We start from the raw sequence: 19,027 nt of genomic DNA, 5'->3' as shown, positions 1-19,027 counted from the left end.
ACGTTACCCAAACTCAATCTGCTCCAATCGAAGTGGTCATCAAGGCAAGGGCAACTTTTGACGAAGGAGCCTCTTGGAGCCCGGAAAAGTTTTAATCCCGCCAATAACAGTCCCCGAAGTGGCTCCCGAGACATTCCAGATTTGAAGGAGCCTCCTCCCATGAGAGGTGCTCAAATCAATGTGGCCGTTCGTTATCTGAATCACTCTCAGAATATCGAGCATATTCATCTGAGTCGGGCTATAATGTCCTTGAAGGCAAACGAACGACACCACTTGCTCCATAATGAGTGTTCATCCATCTTCCAGGGAAGACCTCGAATTAACCCGAGAGGCTACACGGCCTGCGTCTATGGAAACGAGATGCGAGCTCGACGACATAGGATCAAGACCGTGTGCGAGGGACACAATGGGATAAGGAACCGATCCGAGTTGGTCACCGAGCGGTTTTTGATCGTGAAATATCGCCATTTAGTTTGGTGTCCGGTCTACAAAGCCGCCTCCACCAATTGGATGGTGACTCTCCCATCCCTCACGAATTTCTCGCCCCGGGATTTGGATGCGTTGAGTCTCAAATACCGAAGCCAGAATGAATTGGCCCAATTTGTAGCCAAGCCCCGGCCTAAAAGCTCGTTTGAAGCCTACATGGCCTTGCGGCCTAAGCCGGTGACATTTCTCATTGTCAGACATCCTTTCCACAGGCTCCTGAGTGCTTACAGGGACAAAATCGAGGCCGACAACGCTTACTTCTTTGCAAAATATGGCTCTGGGATAGTGACTAAATATCGTTCCGAGGCCTTGGAACGCTTTGGAACCACTCATAGTAAACACGGAACCGTCTGGAGTGAGTATCAAGGACATAAGTGATGGCCCTCTCAGCCAATGCTTCAACTGACATGTTTTTTTTATGTGAAACTCATTTCCAGGTCCCAGGCCGACATTTTGGGAGTTTATTCAAGCGGTTCTTCGCGACGGTCTGATGGACCCACATTGGCACCCAATTTCCTCTTGGTGTGGTCTTTGCCATCTTCAGTTTGATTTTGTCATCAAATTCGAGAATTTAAGAGAGGAAGAGGACTTTCTGCTCGGCCAACTGGGCCTGAAAAACATCGTGCCCATATCTTGGGAGAATCGCAATACCCAGGGAGCCCCTTGGAGTTTGGCACTTCAAAGGCATTACTTCTCAGCCCTGAACTCCACGGAAATGAAAAAGTTGCATGAGCTCTATCGTGATGACTTTGAGCTCTTTGAATACGACTTCAAATTGAGCGACTATCATCTGCACACAGCAGTGGACAAGAGAGGTTCAAAAGTTCAGCTTCCTCTGGCCAGAGAGACCTTTAACTAGAGGAGTGGACATCAGCGGAGCTAGGCCGATTTTTCTTTTTGTCCCAGCTCTTTGACCAAGTCCTAAATGGAAACAGGCAGTAGGGTACTGGCATTGGAGACCAAAGTGCGCATCTTTTATTATATTCATAATGACCTATTCTTCCTAAATACCTAGACTTTTTACTACATAACTCAGACACTTTCGCTATTTTCATTAAAAGGAATATAACTCATATTTTGTCGTAAAAACTACATATTTTTTTCCTTTAAATGGCTTTTTCTTTATGTTGTGACTTTTGGGGAACTGAAATGTTGCTTTCGCAAAGTGGCCTAGCTTCGCCGATTGCCATGTCCAATCCTCTTGTTCAAGGTATCCATGCTCTAGCGAAGAAACTCGGACAAGCAAGATAAGATCCTTGAGATAAGAAGAGGAGCTAAAAAACGTGGCGGATTCACTCTGCAGCAACAGGCACAACGTCGACTTGGATTTCCGCAACTTTTAACTCACAACTAGTGCCTTACTGAATAAATCTAGCCGAGCTGATATCCCACGTTGATGATGAACTCATTTCCTAGACGGGGCAATGCTCGGGTCAAATTCATTGTACTGTTGGCGTGCTGTGCGATTGTGTTCCTCTTGTTCATCTGCCTGGAACCTCGTGACTTGTTTGAAGCTCATTTCCAGTTAACAAAGCCGCCTCTCATTACATCCATGGAGCAATATGAGCGAATTCTCGCTAGCAGGCAAGAATGACGGGTTCATTGAAAATTCTGGAAACTTTCACTAATTAGAACACAACCTTCTAGTTCGATGCTTACGTCGTATACTCTCTTTAAAGCGCCTCCCTTCTGGAGTACCACTACATTCACTCCGAGGGAGTACGTACGTTCGTGACTGCAAATTTCCTTTCATTCTCCCGTTGGTCATGGAATCGTCACAATTGCACAGTCACTCTCATGCCAGAGGTAAACCAACTAAGCTGGGATTGCCGATTTAATCTGGGAGGCATTAAGCACTAACACCAAAGCCAATGCTTGCTTTGGAGACATTTTCTGGCTGGAGGCCTTGCCTTTGGAAATGATGTTGCTTGGAAGACTTTCAGTCTTGTTAAAGTACGAGTATCACCTGACGTGTAAGAGTCGGAAAAATAAGTGATGAATGATGCTGGTCGTACTGCTATAGGTTTGTTCGGAAGTTGTGATTTTTGGCCAACATCAGTTGTTGTAATATGTTCTTAATGCACTAATCTAAAAAAAATAACTTTTTTTGCCAAAAAAGTCAAAAAAGTCAAAAGTAAAAGCCACAGTAATTAAAGGAATTCGCGGCCTGCGACAGAATTGTAGCATCTTGAATGAGTCTAGGACGACAGAGTTCAAATAACATTCTAGCGATCCAAGGAGTGCATGGCCAAAATCAGGGCTCTTGCTAAAAATCGAAAAATTCAAAGCATGAAAGTAACAATAACGGTTTTCTTTCTTTCCGTACCTCGCGTTTTCGAGGGGCGCCTCGTAAAATTCTTCTCACCAAAAAGCACAATTTTTCTTGGTCATTTTACGCTACTATTTTAGGCTTAAATACACTACATATTTTCAAACTAAAAAAAAGAAAATATTATGATTCTGACCACTACCAGTAACAGTTTACATATCCCTAAAACCTTAGCCACCCCTTGAAAGGAATGAACAATACCGTTGACAGAATATATCGGATTAGAAAAGGCAATTTTCAATGAACCTACTTGGCAGAACAGAACAATTGGAACAGGTTTGCCAACGTATAAACGAACCAGGATACAAAGATCTACAATCCAACCCCATGGATGCCATCCAATACCATGTGGTTGGGTTCACGTCGCTAAAATGGCTTTGGTGTCCAACATTCGTGGGATTGGCCGAATCTAATTGGGTTCACAACTTCATGGTTCTCATGGTAACTCGCTCCTGTCTTTGGTAACCAAGTAACCATATGCTCCTTAAGCCAAATGATCACTTCTAGGGTCTGTCTCCAACTGATATCGAGGATGCGGATAGTATCTATGGCACTGCGAACCCTGTCACTCTGGTGCGACTTTGGGCGCCGGAATTAACCAAAAAAAGTTTCGCCCTCACCCGACAAGATCCAGATTGGAAATCGATCTTGTTCGTGCAGCACCCAATTCACCGATTGGTGGCCTTTTATCAGAACAATCTTGAGGAGTATCACGACGATTCTTATTACAACTTGGGCATCCATATCGTGGAGACTTATCGAGATCAGGCCAAACTACGATTCCAAGATTTCGTCCAGACTGTGGACGATTTTAAGACACCCATCGAGCTTCCTCACTTCTGGGAATATATCCAATTTGTGTTGGATCGGGGAGCGTCTGGACCTTATAATCTTCCTCATCTTATCCGGCCCATCTATCGTCTGTGCGATGTTTGTCCCGGGAACTACCAATACATAGTCAAAACCGAGAGCATTGCACAAGAAGACCCGTTCCTGTTCCAAAAGTTGGGCTTCCCTTCTGACTTTCAAGGGTGAGTTTCACATTAGCAAACTTGCATGTCTAACTTTCAAGACGAAGAGAGAAAAGTCTGAAGGGTCCACTGAGTAGTTGTGAAAGTCAAACTTGCGAACAAACTGGAACAGGCATGAACCTTACAGAGAGTACGTGTTTTCTTTCAGGCACACAACGAACAAAGGATACAAGTATGAAAAATTGATGAAAGATGCGCCGAAATATTTGGAAAAAATCTCGTTGGAGGATCAGAAACGGCTTCATGAAATGTATCGACTGGATTTTGAGCTCTTTGGCTATCATATGAAATATTGACATATACGCACAATACCAACTCATTATTGAGCTCGATCGTGGTACTTAGCACCACAGTCATATAAAGGGTTGTCTGGATACTTCGGGGCAAGAACGGCAAGCAAGAACGGCTAAATATGGACACCAAACAAAATTTGACAATATAGCGCTCGTTTTATATGTGTCTTAGGATCCTAAACTCTTTTTTCACTTCTCCACGTTTCTACCTTATTCCCAAACGATAGACATAAGCAACTTCTTAACCAAGACACCGAATTGTTGTGTCTGTTTATGTGATGCTTATTAGCCTTTCCAAGTCGTTCAAAAAGCAAGATAAGTGGTGTTCTCAACTTCGCATCCTTTCCATTCAGAATGACACAATTTGAAGCGTATATTGGAATACGATTTGAATTGAAGGGTGGCCTCACAATCAAGAACAAGGGAGTACTAGATACTTATATTCTTGATCTAAGACAGACGCAAGGTTAGTGATGCCATTTTATGTTTTTCAGAACCAATATGCATGCATGGTGGCACGACTGTTCCTTGATAAATGGACAAAGTTCTGAATTCATAAGGCCAGTATCAGTGTTTTCAACGAAGAAATAATGTTATCATAGAACGTTTCCAGAATCTTGCCCCAAAATATCTGGACAACACTGTGCGTACACGAGTATGGCATCTGTGTACTCTCCGCATTTAAAATGGAGCCATTATTCTCGTTGTCACTTCAAAATGTAACGGGTCAAATCACGCATCCTCAAATACGGTAAATTCAGGACAAACGGTCAAACAGGAGAGTTAACGGACTGACACTCCACTTTTTTATATCAGTGCATCCCCCAAATATTACGAAATGAAAATGCTCTTACATAACTCGATAAATGTTGAGGCTGAGGATAAAAAAATCGCTATGCGACCATAGCAATAATAATAATAATAAGTCAATTATCAAATAGGATCAACAGAATCGTAAACGACAGGCTAATTCCACCACCAATTAAAACACCGATCAAGAACAAACATTACGCAAGAAATTTCTGAAGAGCTACATCCGAATAGCCAGATAAAATAAAATTGCTATTCGCAAGCCTCAACAAAAACTTATTTTAACATTTGTCATTGCCTGCTTTGATTTGCTTTCGAATAAGACCAAAGCGTGAGCAGATTGGATAATGTGGGAAAGAGGTCCTATGAAGGAACAATCTTTAGATCAATACAGCTTTCATACACAACTTTCAAACCGAACGACAAGAAATAATGAATGGCAAATGAAATGTGAAACAACTTCAAGGATTACACTTCAGTGTTTTCATCATCAGCCAAAAAGTCAGCTAGTTTAGTTCCGCTTCGTAACCTGGTAATGCAAACACATGAATGAATGATGAATTTGAGCCGATGTTTCAATCCTTCATTGTGCACATGCAAAGGCCTTTTTAACTTCCCGGAAGGTGTGAGCTCCCCACAAAAGTAGCAAAAAAACCAAGAACTCTAAATTTTCGTTCAAGGCTGAGGCAGGGTTATATTTTTCAAGTGGAATGAATAGCCAAACATTTTCATGTCCAACTCATAAATCTTGTACAAGGCGATGATGTCCTCGGACGAGAGGGTTTGAAAATACAAGGTGGTTAAATCATCCAATTTGAGCCCAGTCAGATTGGGATTGGCCCACTCTATCTGGGCTTCAGCGGTGGCTCCAAAGGGATCTAGGACTCCTTTCAAGTACTTGGACTCTTCTGACAGGTTTTCAAAATGTATCACAGTTTCGTAATTAATGTCACAGGGCGAGCAGAAGTCATAGATGGGTCGAAAGTGCTCATCCATGCGACTGACGCGACACGCTTTGACATATTGGACAAACTCCCAGAACGAGGGTAGTTTGGCATTGCGGCGCCCATTGCTCACGGGCACAGGGGCTCCGAAATGGTTGGCCTCACTGAAGAAGTCGGACCCGAAGCGTCTTAGAGCAGCCTTGCGGAACCGACCCACAATAGGCCCTCCGTAGACTTTGTAGTAGAAGTCGTCCTTGAGCTCTGGGGTGTGGTAGCGTTCGATTTTGTCCCGAAAGGCTGAGACCAGTCGGTTGAAAGGATGCCGCACGATGATGAAACTTTTGATCCCTTTCACTTCTTTTGAATAGCGCTCGTACACGGACGATACCGGGCGGAATGTGAATTTGGAGATCATGTTTAAAGGCGAGTTGTTGTACTTTTCTCTGAGCCTCGTCTTCTCGATCTAGTTCAGATAAGTTACTTTCTTATTCCGCTTTGTCATCTACTCAAAAACTCTCGAGACACTTACGAGTGCACGTACAGTACTTTCAGGCCGACAAACCGGACCAAAAACACACCAGATGGCCATTGATCAGGCTCAAATCAGTAACATGTTGATCGCTTCCCCCATTTTTTGATTTTCTTTTTGGGACAGAGATAGGTATAAAGAAAAGTACCGTTCGATTGGATCATCTTCGACTTAATGTTACTTGCTTTGGTTGGTTTAGCCATGGCAAAAAGAGCGGGGATGATTCGCTTCCAAGAAAATGGCAGAAAACTTTAAAACTCCTTTAAGAAGCCCTTTCGAGAACTGAGTTGTTTTGCCTTGTGTTTTCGCATTTTGAGTAGATGACAATTGGTGGAATTCTTGCCTGAGAGAGGCTTGAAATATCCAGAAGGTAATGGAGCCACGTGGTTGAACTTGCTTTGAACACGGGACACCACACAATCTTCCGCTCCTTCATAACGATCAGGTTCCGGTACACAGAGCTACGGGTCCGAGGTAAAATGCCTCTGCGGCGGAAATTATCACAGGTCTTGGACAAAAGTTGCTTTCGGTCCATCATTAAGCCACGGAAACTGTCCATTTGGTCTACAGACCATGGCTTGTCGGGCCTCTTCTTCCCAGAGAGTCCAATACTCTCCGAATTGTTTTGATTCCGAGTGGACCTCGATTGGGTCTCATTATTATTATTTGGAATGACTTTGGCCACGGGTGTGGTCGCCTTCAGCGGACCCATCACCTCTGGAACATGCGGGACGTGCCAGGGTTGGGGTTTTAAACAATTTGCACAAAGGGTTTGATCTCCTGACTTGAGAATGGAGGAATACCCATAAAAGGAGAGCACGATCAAATTAACGCACACCATAACCAGGACAGCCGGAAAATACCGGATGAGTTTCTTGACAAAGGCCATCTTGATCCGACAATCCTGGAGCGCTTCCCAAGACCGAGGCGATTTCAAAGTTCACTAGTCCACAAGCTTATCACTCCCGATCCGCATGCTTCTCCATTCTGTCATCGAACCACCGCTCATGCCCAAGTCTCAAACCGAACTGCACAAGCTGAATTTTGGGACTTGAGAGTGAGTGGGGAAGAAAAGCTTGGCGGGAGCGCCGGAGTCCCACACCCGAACCGGATACAAAGACTCCATCAAGGCAGGCTCTTTCTCGGGACAACCCCGGACAACAATCTATGTAGAGTCCGCGCAAAGACTTCGGAAGGGGAGGAGTGGAACAGGAACAACCACTTAATACGGATTTCGCATGATGATCATTCCTCAATAGCGAGGTTCTATTACATTTACCGGCTGTTAACAATCATACTTCATTCAGTCTGAATGGCAAAAACTTTCAGGACTAAGTGGGATGGCTGGAAACAATGGCTTGCCATGAACTCAGAAGTCACTTGCAGTTCTATGGGTTCAATAATCACGAAGGAGTCGCTAAAAGGGTATACGTATGACCACAATTGGCTCATCAGGGCTTTTTAAAAACGAGACCACATAGTGTACTCTTAATGAGTTCGTGCCCTGAACTCGTTGATTGCATGTTTTTCTAGAAGAGAACATGCATCATATTCATCTAACGTAAAGAACAGTAGTTCACTTTACGAGCTTACAAAACAGAATTTACACAGCTTGCCAAGCCACACATGTCTCTTAGAATTCTTTTGTGATTTTCTTCTAAAAGGGGTGCAATTGGGTTTAAGTCGGACGATATCGTTTGACACGGAGATTCGTGGCAATATTTAGAAAGATCGAAAATGATGTTAGATCAATGAGCATGCAAGTGCGGCAAGGTTTTAGCGCTAATTCCACTTCTCGACAAGCATAACATATTGATCGCATAGTATTTCATCCGAATAGGCATAGAAGGTACTTTAAAACGAAACAAAATAAAAAAAGTTACATAACTTTTTTTATGGCCTGAAGTTCCAAAAGAAGGATATGAGAAATGGGCTTTTAGTAGCAACATCCCCTTCGAGCTAGAAACCGTACCTGGTCACGCCCCTCTCAAGAGTGAAAATGTAAGGGCCACCCACATTTTGATGATAGGATCTACCATTGAAGCGCAGTTCTTTGTAGTAGAAGCGTTCAACTGATGATCAATTTGCTACCAATGACAACGTTTACCCTAAACCCTAACTCAACGAACTGTGTTCACAGTCGATCAAAAGTCCCACCATGGTCTGATTGCAGGGCTAAAATGAGTGCTTTAGTCAATCCCATTTGGCCAGTGGAGTGAGTGACAAAGCCATCTAAGAGGAAAAGTGTCCGTTCACTTATCAATGGCCGGAAGAGAAATTTTTTTCATCGACGAATGCCCTTTGTGTGCCGTATATAAAACCATGGACTCTCCGACAGCAACGACGCCACATGTGCACATCGTACTCATTTACGCTCTTCAATACAAGAGGAAGAAACCCTCTTGCTCATGAACGGTTGACTGACTACTTTTCTGCTTTTTATCGCTGGACAGCACAACGATCATTGTTGTACCACGTATGCGTTTTTCGGTAGATTGGCAACGAAACAGTAAGCCTCCCAACCATGGCGCTGATCCCTTACTTGTGGCGTCATGGCTTCATGAATCAAATGAATTGACGCTAGCTTTAAAATTCAGCATCAAAGGCGTTTGAAAAATAGTACCGAGAGCTTGGAAGTCTCGTCAACAAGTGGATCGTGAAACAGTTGGCAGGAGCAAAGTTGAAACAAGAGCCTTTGTGCGGTACATCCTAAAATGATTGGCTAGTTTGCACGTTATGGTATAAAAGGAAAAAACAAATTACTAGCATGCAAGACCCGTATGGGTTAAAGTTTAACTTGTATGATTTGAAGAGGGGCCGTCAACGAGTTCGAGACGGTGGCATGTTAACGTAATACTTTCGAACTACTCGTCTTGTTTGCTGGATTATTTTTCCACTCCTTATACTCATTCGCGTCACATTTATGCCCGTATATCAGTTATTATTCCTACTACAGGACAGGGGAGTCAATGGATGCAATCTCTCTTAAAGAAAAAAATACATGAAAAAAATATATTTTCCACCCTTTCTACTTCGACAAAGTATGATGTATACATTCAAAAATAATATCCATCTAATTCCCTCACAAAACCGCATTAGGTACCAACTAGATCAGGATACAAATATTTTCACATTTATTGAATCCTTTAAGTTTACATCAAAACACGGATTTGGGCGTTGAACTTAGGCTCATAAGGTCTCTCCAGTGAAACGTTCATGGCCAATTAATTTTACCGCAACCCAAACGACCGTGTTTTGTCCGCTACGAAACGAATGGCATCATGCACTAGAGTGTTTTGCAATCTGATGCAGGTAAGAAACTGATAGAATTAATTCAAATTTGTTAACAGTATTCTCTCCCCATCTTTCCAACCTTTGATGGTGCAAACATCCAAGAGTTGCTCACTTTCACCGACGAAAATATACCGCATCAGTTTCATCTCGAATTGCACGGATCATTTTCAGGTTGAGGTTGGGTACTCGGGGTTCCATATGCATCTGGCAGAGTGAACGTCTTGACGAACATAATTAGACTCAGAAATGGACAATCATTGATAACTCGTTGAAAGAGCGAAACCAGTGGGGAAACGCAAGCGATAATAATAATAATAATATACAGGGTTGGGCTGAAAATTGCTTCAATTTTTATCCGCGGTTAATGCTTTCATAACGATTGAGTGATAAAAATCCAGACGTGATCTGCATTTTTGCCATCCTGGGATCACTTGTTGTTGGGTCAAGCGTGGCGGTAAAAATGTAAAAATGCGAGCGTACTTTCAAGGCTAATCTTAAGTGTGAGCCTCTTATTTTTTCGTGGTGCAAGGTTTGTGCCCTAACATGCAAAAGAGGCCGATTCAGATGGATGGAAACGATCAAACAAGAGAGATATGTAATTTCACTCTGTTTGAGAAGAAAATAGCTGAAGGAGTGCAGTGACTTTTTCGAGAGAACACACTGGGAACCATTTTTATTATTGAAGTGGCCTAACCCATGGAGTACGGCAGTAGTGAAGTGGAAAGCTCTCTGAAACCTCGCTAAAAGACGTTTCAACTTTGCGTTACCTTCCAATAGAGTGTTTGAACATGAAGATGGAATTCATTGAGCACATTGAACACGCTCTCAGTGGGAATGCATTCGATCAGGAGTTAACGCATAGCTCTACCAAACCTCGCTAGAAGACTTTCGATCCTCGACCGGAGCTTTCCACTCCACTACTGACGTACTGCATTCCTATCCCTGCATTGGTTAATTCGCTGGATCGACTAATCGTGCTCACGTAAACCGTTTTGGATAACACCCAAAATTAAGTTATGGGCCTCATAAACGTGATCCTGCCATTACTTTCCACTTGCATTCAACGTAGAGTTGTGCAGGCGAGGGCAACTATAAAAACACCCATGCACATGCACTTGAGCGAGGCCACTTATTTCCTACATGATGTACTCTTTTCTTCTTTTGTTCATGAATACGATCATTCGCCAGATCCAAAGATTTTGGTCTGAAATGTTCCCCTTTTTCCACCATTTCACGAGCCTTAAAAAGCAAGCCCCGTTTTGCTAATAACTCCTCAGACATAAGCCAACGGTTTTTGCAACAGTTGCGACGAAGAAGAAACGTTCCTCTAAAAAGATAAGGAAAGATACCTTCACAATAGCATTCTCAAAACCCACCAGGAGGTGGCGGCAACCGTTTAAAATAGACCTCGACCAAATTAATCTTCTTTTCCTTGCCAAAGACAGTAAAGTTGAGGAAACAACAAAAAAAGCTCTTACATTTCTTTTCTTTAGATTGATCGCTTCTGAGTGATTTTGTTCTCACTTAGAGAACTCAATTTCTTCTTGACCCACGGTTTGAATTGCGGACAACCTCTACTTGGGCAATGCGGAGTGGGTAATGCCTTAACTGAGAGTGAAAATGTATGGTAGTATGGCAAACGGGATATTTTCATTAAAATGCCTAATTTCCCTTCATGAGATATCATGGCAGCTTTGACTTACTCTTACACTGCACAAATACCGCGGGTCCGAAAAGATTGGCCCGATTTTTCAAGCACGCATTTCGGTACCATGCAGCCTTTCAACATCGTTTTTCCACATATCAATAGAAAGCTATGACTTTCGAATTAAATTTTAACCGTTTTTTTGCGACTGTGACTTATATTTTCCTGTCCAGAGGCGAGTTTTTTTAAATGGTCGTACCTCTGAGTTAAGGCTTAGACGTTACCCAGAATGAGCATACGCTCCACACTTTCGCCATTGTATTTTCATCCACGTTAACGTCCAAGCTCCCAACTCCGAGGTAAGAGATTAAAAAAAAACAGGCCTCTGAGAATAACAGCGAGACTGGAGCCATCCCCCTCCACGCGGGAGGCATGACTGGCAAGAAGGTTGAGCTTGCTCATATTCAGCGCCATCCCTAAAATTGGGTTCAAACATTTTGAATAGGATCTAGAACTTGGATAGGATCTCAATGGGACCAAACCAAGTGGTTAACCCGGACATTGAGACCCCTTTCCTCAGGCCACAACTGTGGCCAAGTGACAGATTTCCTTAAATCCTAAGAGGTCCCTCTAATAGGTCACAGCATCTGCCAGATCGATCCGGACAACAGTTGCCCCTTATCCTTAAGAATTTGATTCGGGATGGAAAGACCACCGAGAAGCGGACAGTGCCCCTATTAACGACCAAGATGAGGGAAAATAGCTTTATCCGTTCCCGAGCCATACTATCACGGCGCTCCGGCCTACACGTTGGCTACAAATTCGGATTGTTTTACAGAGTCTAAAACGTGTACCCCTCCCTCGGCCCAAAATTGACGTCCCTACAGAGCGCCAATACAGGGTTAGCACAAAGTTCTAAATATCTCTACTGTAAAGTATCAGATATAAACCTATTTTTCTTTAAGAAATACAACAAATTGCATTGAGAAGTAAATTTTTTCATGTTTAATTTTCTGGAGACGTCTGGGAGCAGCATCTGCAAAGGGCACTCACAGACTGTCTCCATGGGGATGTCCTCCCATGTTGACTTCACAACAGGTGTACGTTTTGACCTTGGGCAGCCTTTCCTTGGGCAATCATTAGCTGATATTTTCGTGGCTTATCTGCTTTACCGCCTATCCGCTCGACCAATAAATTCTGCGTCAACCAAAATTCTCAACTCAGATTGGTTAAAGCATAAGGCAAAGCGGTCAAGCGGTCAAGGGGGTAAACTATTAGAAGTACGAAGCTCGTGATAACATACGATGGTATTTGAAACAAAATTCTTGGACATCTGAAAATACTTTATGGTCACCATCATCTCACGGTTGGATTTGCCCTGGTTATAAAGTCCTATAATCAGTTTTCCGAGTGCTTAATAATTCATTTTCTTCAGAATATTTAAATTCTTGAAAGTAAACGAGCCTAGTTTATGCTACAATGAATCGGAGACACAAAATAGTGACAGGGAATTCGAACGCGTGATTTCTAATTGGGGGTTAGTCCCTTTAGGCTGTTTCTGAACTCAATAGTGAATAAGTCTATGTTAGAAACCAAGTTTAAGGAAAAGTTTCTATGGCAATATCTTGACGAAGGTTTCTGACAAATTACTTGTTTCTTTATGGTGGTGTGATTTCCTGTTCCGTGGATAAAGTGCTTTTCCCTAAAGTAAAAATAGCATCCAAGCAGTTATGCGACAGAGAACCCCGAACCTCTAATCAATTTACTATATCGACTAAAGCGTTGAAAAAAAGCCTTGGTATCGCCAATTTGTTCTCTCTTTTGGAGGAGCCTTGAATCCAAAGCATTGCCACTACTTTCAAAGAAACTCCGTTTTTCCATCAACCCATTGGAAGGTGTTGCTTTTTCACAATAAACACACATTTGACATCTGCCTGAATTGCTCATTGTAATTGTGCTTCAAAACATATTTCATAGCCGCATATTGGCGAAAACATGTGGCTGAAACTTAGAGGACAATTAAAATAGGACAACCCGTTCTGTAGAACTAGAGGTATTGGTCTGGATTCATAAGCATTGTACGTTTTTATGTTGGGAGAGAAAATCGTTTTCAGGCGGTCACCCATGATATTACTCATCGGCGAGACTGATACCGACGGCATGTGAACATTGCATGGTTGCGATTCATCCCAGCTGTACGGTACAACCATCTCCCATCATGGTGAGTTCATTTTTGCCAACCTTTTTTTCTAGGCTTCGATGGGAGATTGGATGGATAGATTGGGCTAAACGTCGATACTATTCATATCGTGATGGAGAGAAGTACTCAACTGTTCATTAAAAGTTGTTCGAAGTTGGTTTGCGAATGTAATCTGATTGAATGCAGAACTGAAATTGATATTAATTAATTTTTTTATAGTAACATGGCAAGCAGTCATTGATTCAAAGTAACACATCTGTGAAGACCGGAATGCATTTTGTGTGTTCAAGTGGCGAATTTTGAAGGCAATTTGAACTAGTATTGTAACAAAAGTATTCAATTTTGAAAATATACCAGATTTCCCCAGCATTATCAGTTGCGTTATTGCAGATCAAATATTAACCGACCTCATAAATCAATCGATATCGTTCTCGAAAAGTCAACTCGGAGAACGATTTTCTCCAACCCTCGAAATGACTACAATCTCACATCAACATGTTATCTAATAAGGAAAGCCATAGCCTAAATGCATCAATTTAAAACAGATCATTTCTCTGAATTAACGGCATGGTAGATGAATATTTTTTTTGCCTAGCAAGGACCAGCCCACATTTGCTCTGGATTATGCATTGACGGATTTGCTTTGTCACTTCCGTTTGAAAAGAAAGACTTTCCTCTGTGGAGCTGACAACGTTCTCAGTCTCAGGTCATGCACGCAAAATTTCTCTGCGAAACTGAACGCGTTGATTGAAAATTTAGGTCGACTGGGTAATTATCACATGCTGGGAGGAAAACCCATGAGCAGTAGAAATGAGCTCTGATGACTCAGACCATGCATGCAGTCTATGTGAATGATCTCTGTGCTCTTTGCGCACTTTATGCAAGACTTTGATCTCAGGGCTAAAAGGGTTGGTTCCCACATGACACATTGTGGATGTGTAGAAAGTGCATTGTGTCTAGAGAAGCTGTGTGGTTGCGATTTTTCTACTCAAGCCGAAACTGGTTTTTGGCCCACTCAATGCTGTCGGCTCGACCCAACTGAAGGCACGTGTGTGTGTCTGTCCAAAATGAGTGATGAACACATTTCAAGATGCCAGTCTGGGTTCAGGCACCCAAGAATGCATCCCAGCATGTTCTCCAACTCTTTGTTATGGGTACCGTACCTATTTCAAGTCATTTTTCAGCTCGTTAGACTCTAAGAAAGCTCTGCAATTGTATGTTCACGACGTACTTAAGATGTGGGGAACCCCCACCCACCGACGCAAATTCGTCAGGGATGCCGAAATTTGACATTCGAATGTTTCGCACTCTTAGAATTGAGGGGAAGTCCATGAAAAAGAGAGGGTCCAAAAATGCTTCTCCAATTCGAAGGAGTTCATATGCATGGATGATGTGTTGAACAATCTGTTTAAAGATCGTTTTGGAAAGGGTAAAGCAAGTTTCTTACATCATTTTCGTTCTTTACATCTATATGTGGGGGTAATATATGACCAACAGTTCAATTTTTTTAATAAGAAGCTGCAAGAAAAACGACTAGTTAGAAAAATGAGAAATTAAACGCAAGTTCATTTGATAGCGCAGTAGATAGAGCTTTAACCGTTGATTATCCATCACCGTATCTGCATTCAATATGTCTCTTTTTAATATAATACAATACATATCTCTCTTTTTTCATCAAAACTGTTTTAGAATCAGCATTTGGTCTTCAGAATTAGGAAGGAAAGTTAAAATTAGCCCAAAACTACAGTGAAAAAGCCCAGCCTTGAGTTGTCTCTGTTGTTAAGAAATGTACATAGCAACCAAATCATTCGGGTTTTTTTTTACAGTTTCTTAACAGCGAGAAAGATCGAAATGTACATGGAAGCTTTAAATAGATTCCAAATTTCATCTCATAAAAGAGTTCTTATTCACGATTGATAAAAGAGCTGAGGACTTATCAATAACAGGTCCTTGTCGGCTGCTTGATTAGACATGGCCAAGTCGAGTAATGGATTTAAAAAGTATATCATGCAATTGCTTTTTGCCTTGACACGAAAAATGTACTAGAGCTTAAATGCATGTTGTTAAATACGTCTTGTAAAATGTATTCAATTTGAAGGAAAATCGCATGCAGGAGTTTATCTCTTGATTTGTTGCCAATCAAATTTGCCTGATATTCTGACCGGGCAGCTTGTTAACTAATATTTGTTAATGAGACTTTTAAGAAGGAAGCAAAAAAAGGGAAATAGCGAACATATTCTAAATGAAGTGTACGACCTGTTCAAGAAACTCAAACAAAAGACCAAGGTGAGTTGTTGCCTGCCATAGGAAATTCACCCTAAGCACAGGACCTCTTGTTACCCTTTGTGAGTCTGTGAGAAAAGTCTCAGTGGCAAACGTGCAGATAGTTGATGTTTTTTTTATCAATTGGGAAAAGATCCATTCCAAGAGACTCTAGTATTTCTATGTATGAAGTGAACCCCTTTGATTATGTGCAAAATGTGAAGGCAGTCGCCACAGGCGAAGGAAAAAGCGACAAAACAAAAGTTCCCTATCATCACGCTGAAGGCAACACCCACCATGTCCAAAACCTGAAATAATTAAAAGTTATTAGTCGATAGTTTCCTCACAACGTGTGAAACTCAGGCATGACGGTGAAATTATCTTTTAAATATCCTCTGATTCAATTCGTTCTATAGATGAGGTCGATACTAAATAGATCGAGTTCAAGAACCAGCCCTCGGATACTGACATGATCACATATTTATTGCAATCCTTTTCATTGGCATCATGGAGATTGAGAGGCCCTCCTTTAGATCTATTGTGGTCATTCTTGATGAATTTTTGTCGGCAGCAACCATCTTGGACAATGGTGTGAACGATCGATCCAATGAAAAAGCTGGCACCGCCGTTTGGAACAAATTCAAAGGCACGAAAAGTTCCAAAACAAATTGTTCTGGCAAAGAAAGTACAGTTCCATTTGTTGTGTCGCGCATTGAGAAAGTCGAAAACCGCCAAAATGACGATGCTCTTGATCAGAAAATACTAATAAGAGTCTGAAAGGAAAACGCATTCATCCTAATGGAAACAGTAAGCAGAGCAATTGTAGCGACACCTTCTGACCATGTCTTCGGGGTGTGTTTTCATGCTTGGAAATTCATTTCCAAGATTAAGGATTGCTGTATGAAGCTACTGAGTCAATGTGAATGCCAAGTAACAAGCAAGTCAGCACAGCAAAGAACATCGTTATGTAAAATGATCACAACATTCATTATTCAAGAAAGAGGCTTCTCCTCAGTCCTGGGTTCTCAAAAAATAGAACAGATTTTGTTTTAAATCCTAGTTGTTGTCCGATATGTCGCAAGAAATGTCTTAAGAATATCCTTCTTCACTAGAAAATCCTTGGCTCATGCAGGAACCACTAGATTGGATTGGGACGCTCTGATCAAGAATGGGTATGTCAAAATCGGATGAACTTAATGCATTCTGTTTCAAATAAGTCTGGCCAGAGGTGGCTATGGCTATGTATTTCAACTTTTACCGCAATCGAATGACTGATTCATCAGTTTTGCCCTATCAAAGCTCGCCTCATAACAGGACTGAGAACGAATGAGCGAGCCCTTTTGTGGTTAAGATTGGCGGAGGAGAGCAACCTCATTTATTTTGGTTGAGCTCAAATTTGATATTCGTTAACGTAGCAACATTGACGCCAGTTCCATTTGAAGTACGCAGCTACATCTAAATTGACTCGAATTTGATTTGCACCTAAAGGGTTAAACATGTGCCATGGTATAGCCCTCTTACGCTGCACGAAATATGGTTTACGTTCTGCACTTCAGAGGGCGCTTTGTGATTCAGCCTCTGCCAAATAAAAGGGCTGATTGGGCCGATTGCTCTTTATTGAATTATAATGCGTTTGTTTTGTTTTTGGCCAATTCTATCAAAATCTTATTTAAAAAATAGTGACCCGGGTCACACAATGTCGGGAAAAGAATTGCGTTCAAGGCAAAAGCAATCAGTTTATTTAGCAATCTACCGTACCTCTTCCCGTTTCTTTGGCCCGTGTGACGTTGCAAAATAAGGAGTCTTATTAACGCGAATCGTGGCGAGGCCGCAGCCAGTTTTTTTTTCAAAGTGTTCAGATTGCGTTCAAATTGTAAACCTGTCCATGGAGTACGTCAGTAGTGGAGTGGACAGCTCGGTCGAAGATCGAACGTCTTCTAGCGAGGTTTGGTAGAGCTATGCGTTACCTCCTGATCAGATGCATTCCCACTGAAGAGAGTGTTCAATGTGCTCAATGAATTCCATCTTCATGTTCAGTACTTGATTAGGAGGTAACGCAAAACTGAAACGTCTTTTTAGCGAGATTTCCGAGAGCTCTCCACTCCACTACTGCCGTACTCCATGAACTGTCTCACTTTTGGCCTTGCTTGGTCTCACCATGCTTAGTAAGTCTTGTGGAAAAGAAAGGAAAGAAAAGAAACGCAATCGAGCATCCATATACTACTTCAATAAGGAGCTGTGATTCTTATCTTTGGCTCACACTTACCCAATACAGAAGATAATCACCATTGGCCCTATATGCTCATTCAAACGTCCGATAAGCCACCCTCACTGCTAGTGCTCGTGATACTGCACTTATATTCAGATGTATTACTTGCACATTCTCCCCGATCGACAAGTTGTATTGCACCCAAATGTCTCGAACTCGAGCGTTGGTGGCTCTTGCATCCGTTCTCTTGTCAATTAAGAGACAAAGTATTCCGCTCATACCGATCTTTTTCAGTAGTAAGCCCTTAACGACGATGCCCAACCATTAGAAATGCTTGAAAACAGGTAATTTTTGTTTACCTTGCTCCTAAAGCTAAATAATGACTGGCCGAAACTAAGAGAGCTTTTTCCATTCCCACCATAAGCCCCTTCCTTGGGACTGAGGACTGAAGAAATGACGCGGATTCCTACAGGACGCTTTTAATAGTATTGGTATATGCTCTCAAATCAGAGGTTATAGCGGACAAGCTACGGCGTGACGTTAGCTTTTTTACGTTTATGCCTAAATGCAAGTCTTCTTACATGCGACTTCAAACTGGAATTGTGCCGTGTTAGATCATGTGGCAGACCTCAAATTATTTTGAGCGTTCTGAGCCGGAGAAAAATGTGATAACTTTTTATCTTCAACTTCCTAGCATTTTGACTACCTTTATGTTACTACAAGACTTCAACCCAAAAAAGCCATTTTCTTCTCAATTCAACGTTTTGATTGCTTGACTATTTTTATCTTGACTCTATGAGTTAACCCAAGATGCAACAATGTATATACTTTGAGAAACAAGCCGAAACTAAAATTGGCAATTCGGAATCTCTAGTTACCGGGTGTCCCAAAAAACATTGGCCCGATACAAGTTTTCAATCTTATACTTGGCATAACTTTTGGGTTTTAGAGCCGATTTTGGATTTATTTTTTCACTTTGCTCCTCTAGTTTGCTC

At 41.9% G+C, this 19,027-nt stretch overlaps 3 protein-coding genes across 5 annotated transcripts; 2 read left to right on the top strand and 1 right to left on the bottom strand.

Annotated features, from left to right (window-relative positions):
* The first annotated feature begins 6 nt into the window (after positions 1-6).
* On the top strand, positions 7-1,808 carry LOC131880403 (carbohydrate sulfotransferase 8-like). Its single transcript, XM_059227031.1, has 3 exons — positions 7-841; positions 924-1,301; positions 1,697-1,808. Exons 1-3 carry the CDS (start codon positions 160-162, stop codon positions 1,735-1,737), a joined length of 1,101 nt encoding a protein of 366 aa, XP_059083014.1. The 5' UTR covers positions 7-159; the 3' UTR covers positions 1,738-1,808.
* On the top strand, positions 1,761-4,331 carry LOC131880404 (carbohydrate sulfotransferase 11-like). Of its 3 annotated transcripts, none has more exons than XM_059227032.1 (4): positions 1,761-2,063; positions 3,066-3,256; positions 3,323-3,846; positions 3,995-4,331. In XM_059227032.1, the coding sequence occupies exons 1-4, from the start codon at positions 1,883-1,885 to the stop codon at positions 4,140-4,142; spliced, it is 1,044 nt and encodes a 347-aa protein (XP_059083015.1). In that variant the 5' UTR covers positions 1,761-1,882; the 3' UTR covers positions 4,143-4,331. The 3 variants fall into 3 exon arrangements, with proteins under 3 accessions (XP_059083015.1, XP_059083016.1, XP_059083017.1); XM_059227033.1 differs by having other exon boundaries at positions 1,797-2,070; positions 3,078-3,256; XM_059227034.1 differs by having other exon boundaries at positions 1,800-2,070; positions 3,092-3,256.
* Positions 4,332-5,617: 1,286 nt separating this feature from the next.
* LOC131880401 (carbohydrate sulfotransferase 11-like) lies at positions 5,618-7,475 on the bottom strand. Its single transcript, XM_059227029.1, has 2 exons — positions 6,766-7,475; positions 5,618-6,356 (listed from the first exon to the last, which is right to left on the bottom strand). The coding sequence occupies exons 1-2, from the start codon at positions 7,309-7,311 to the stop codon at positions 5,625-5,627; spliced, it is 1,278 nt and encodes a 425-aa protein (XP_059083012.1). The 5' UTR covers positions 7,312-7,475; the 3' UTR covers positions 5,618-5,624.
* Between the last annotated feature and the right edge of the window lie 11,552 nt (positions 7,476-19,027).

This window comes from Tigriopus californicus, chromosome 5 (assembly GCF_007210705.1).
Source record: "Tigriopus californicus strain San Diego chromosome 5, Tcal_SD_v2.1, whole genome shotgun sequence".
Classification (NCBI taxonomy): domain Eukaryota; kingdom Metazoa; phylum Arthropoda; class Copepoda; order Harpacticoida; family Harpacticidae; genus Tigriopus; species Tigriopus californicus.
Note: the sequence above shows the minus strand (reverse complement) of the source record. Positions and strands in the feature narration are given on the sequence as shown.

What these genes read in the sequence shown, in the direction of transcription:
- LOC131880401 (XM_059227029.1), bottom strand. Translation starts at nt 7,311, where the DNA reads ATGGCCTTTGTCAAGAAACTCATCCGGTATTTTCCGGCTGTCCTGGTT. An exon ending in ATATTTCAAGCCTCTCTCAG is followed by an intron (nt 6,357 to 6,765) that starts GCAAGAATTCCA and finishes TATCTGAACTAG; the next exon opens with ATCGAGAAGACGAGGCTCAG.
- LOC131880403 (XM_059227031.1), top strand. Translation starts at nt 160, where the DNA reads ATGAGAGGTGCTCAAATCAATGTGGCCGTTCGTTATCTGAATCACTCT. An exon ending in TAAACACGGAACCGTCTGGA is followed by an intron (nt 842 to 923) that starts GTGAGTATCAAG and finishes ACTCATTTCCAG; the next exon opens with GTCCCAGGCCGACATTTTGG. An exon ending in CACAGCAGTGGACAAGAGAG is followed by an intron (nt 1,302 to 1,696) that starts GTTCAAAAGTTC and finishes CTCTTGTTCAAG; the next exon opens with GTATCCATGCTCTAGCGAAG.
- LOC131880404 (XM_059227032.1), top strand. Translation starts at nt 1,883, where the DNA reads ATGATGAACTCATTTCCTAGACGGGGCAATGCTCGGGTCAAATTCATT. An exon ending in ACAACTTCATGGTTCTCATG is followed by an intron (nt 3,257 to 3,322) that starts GTAACTCGCTCC and finishes GATCACTTCTAG; the next exon opens with GGTCTGTCTCCAACTGATAT. An exon ending in TTCCCTTCTGACTTTCAAGG is followed by an intron (nt 3,847 to 3,994) that starts GTGAGTTTCACA and finishes GTTTTCTTTCAG; the next exon opens with GCACACAACGAACAAAGGAT.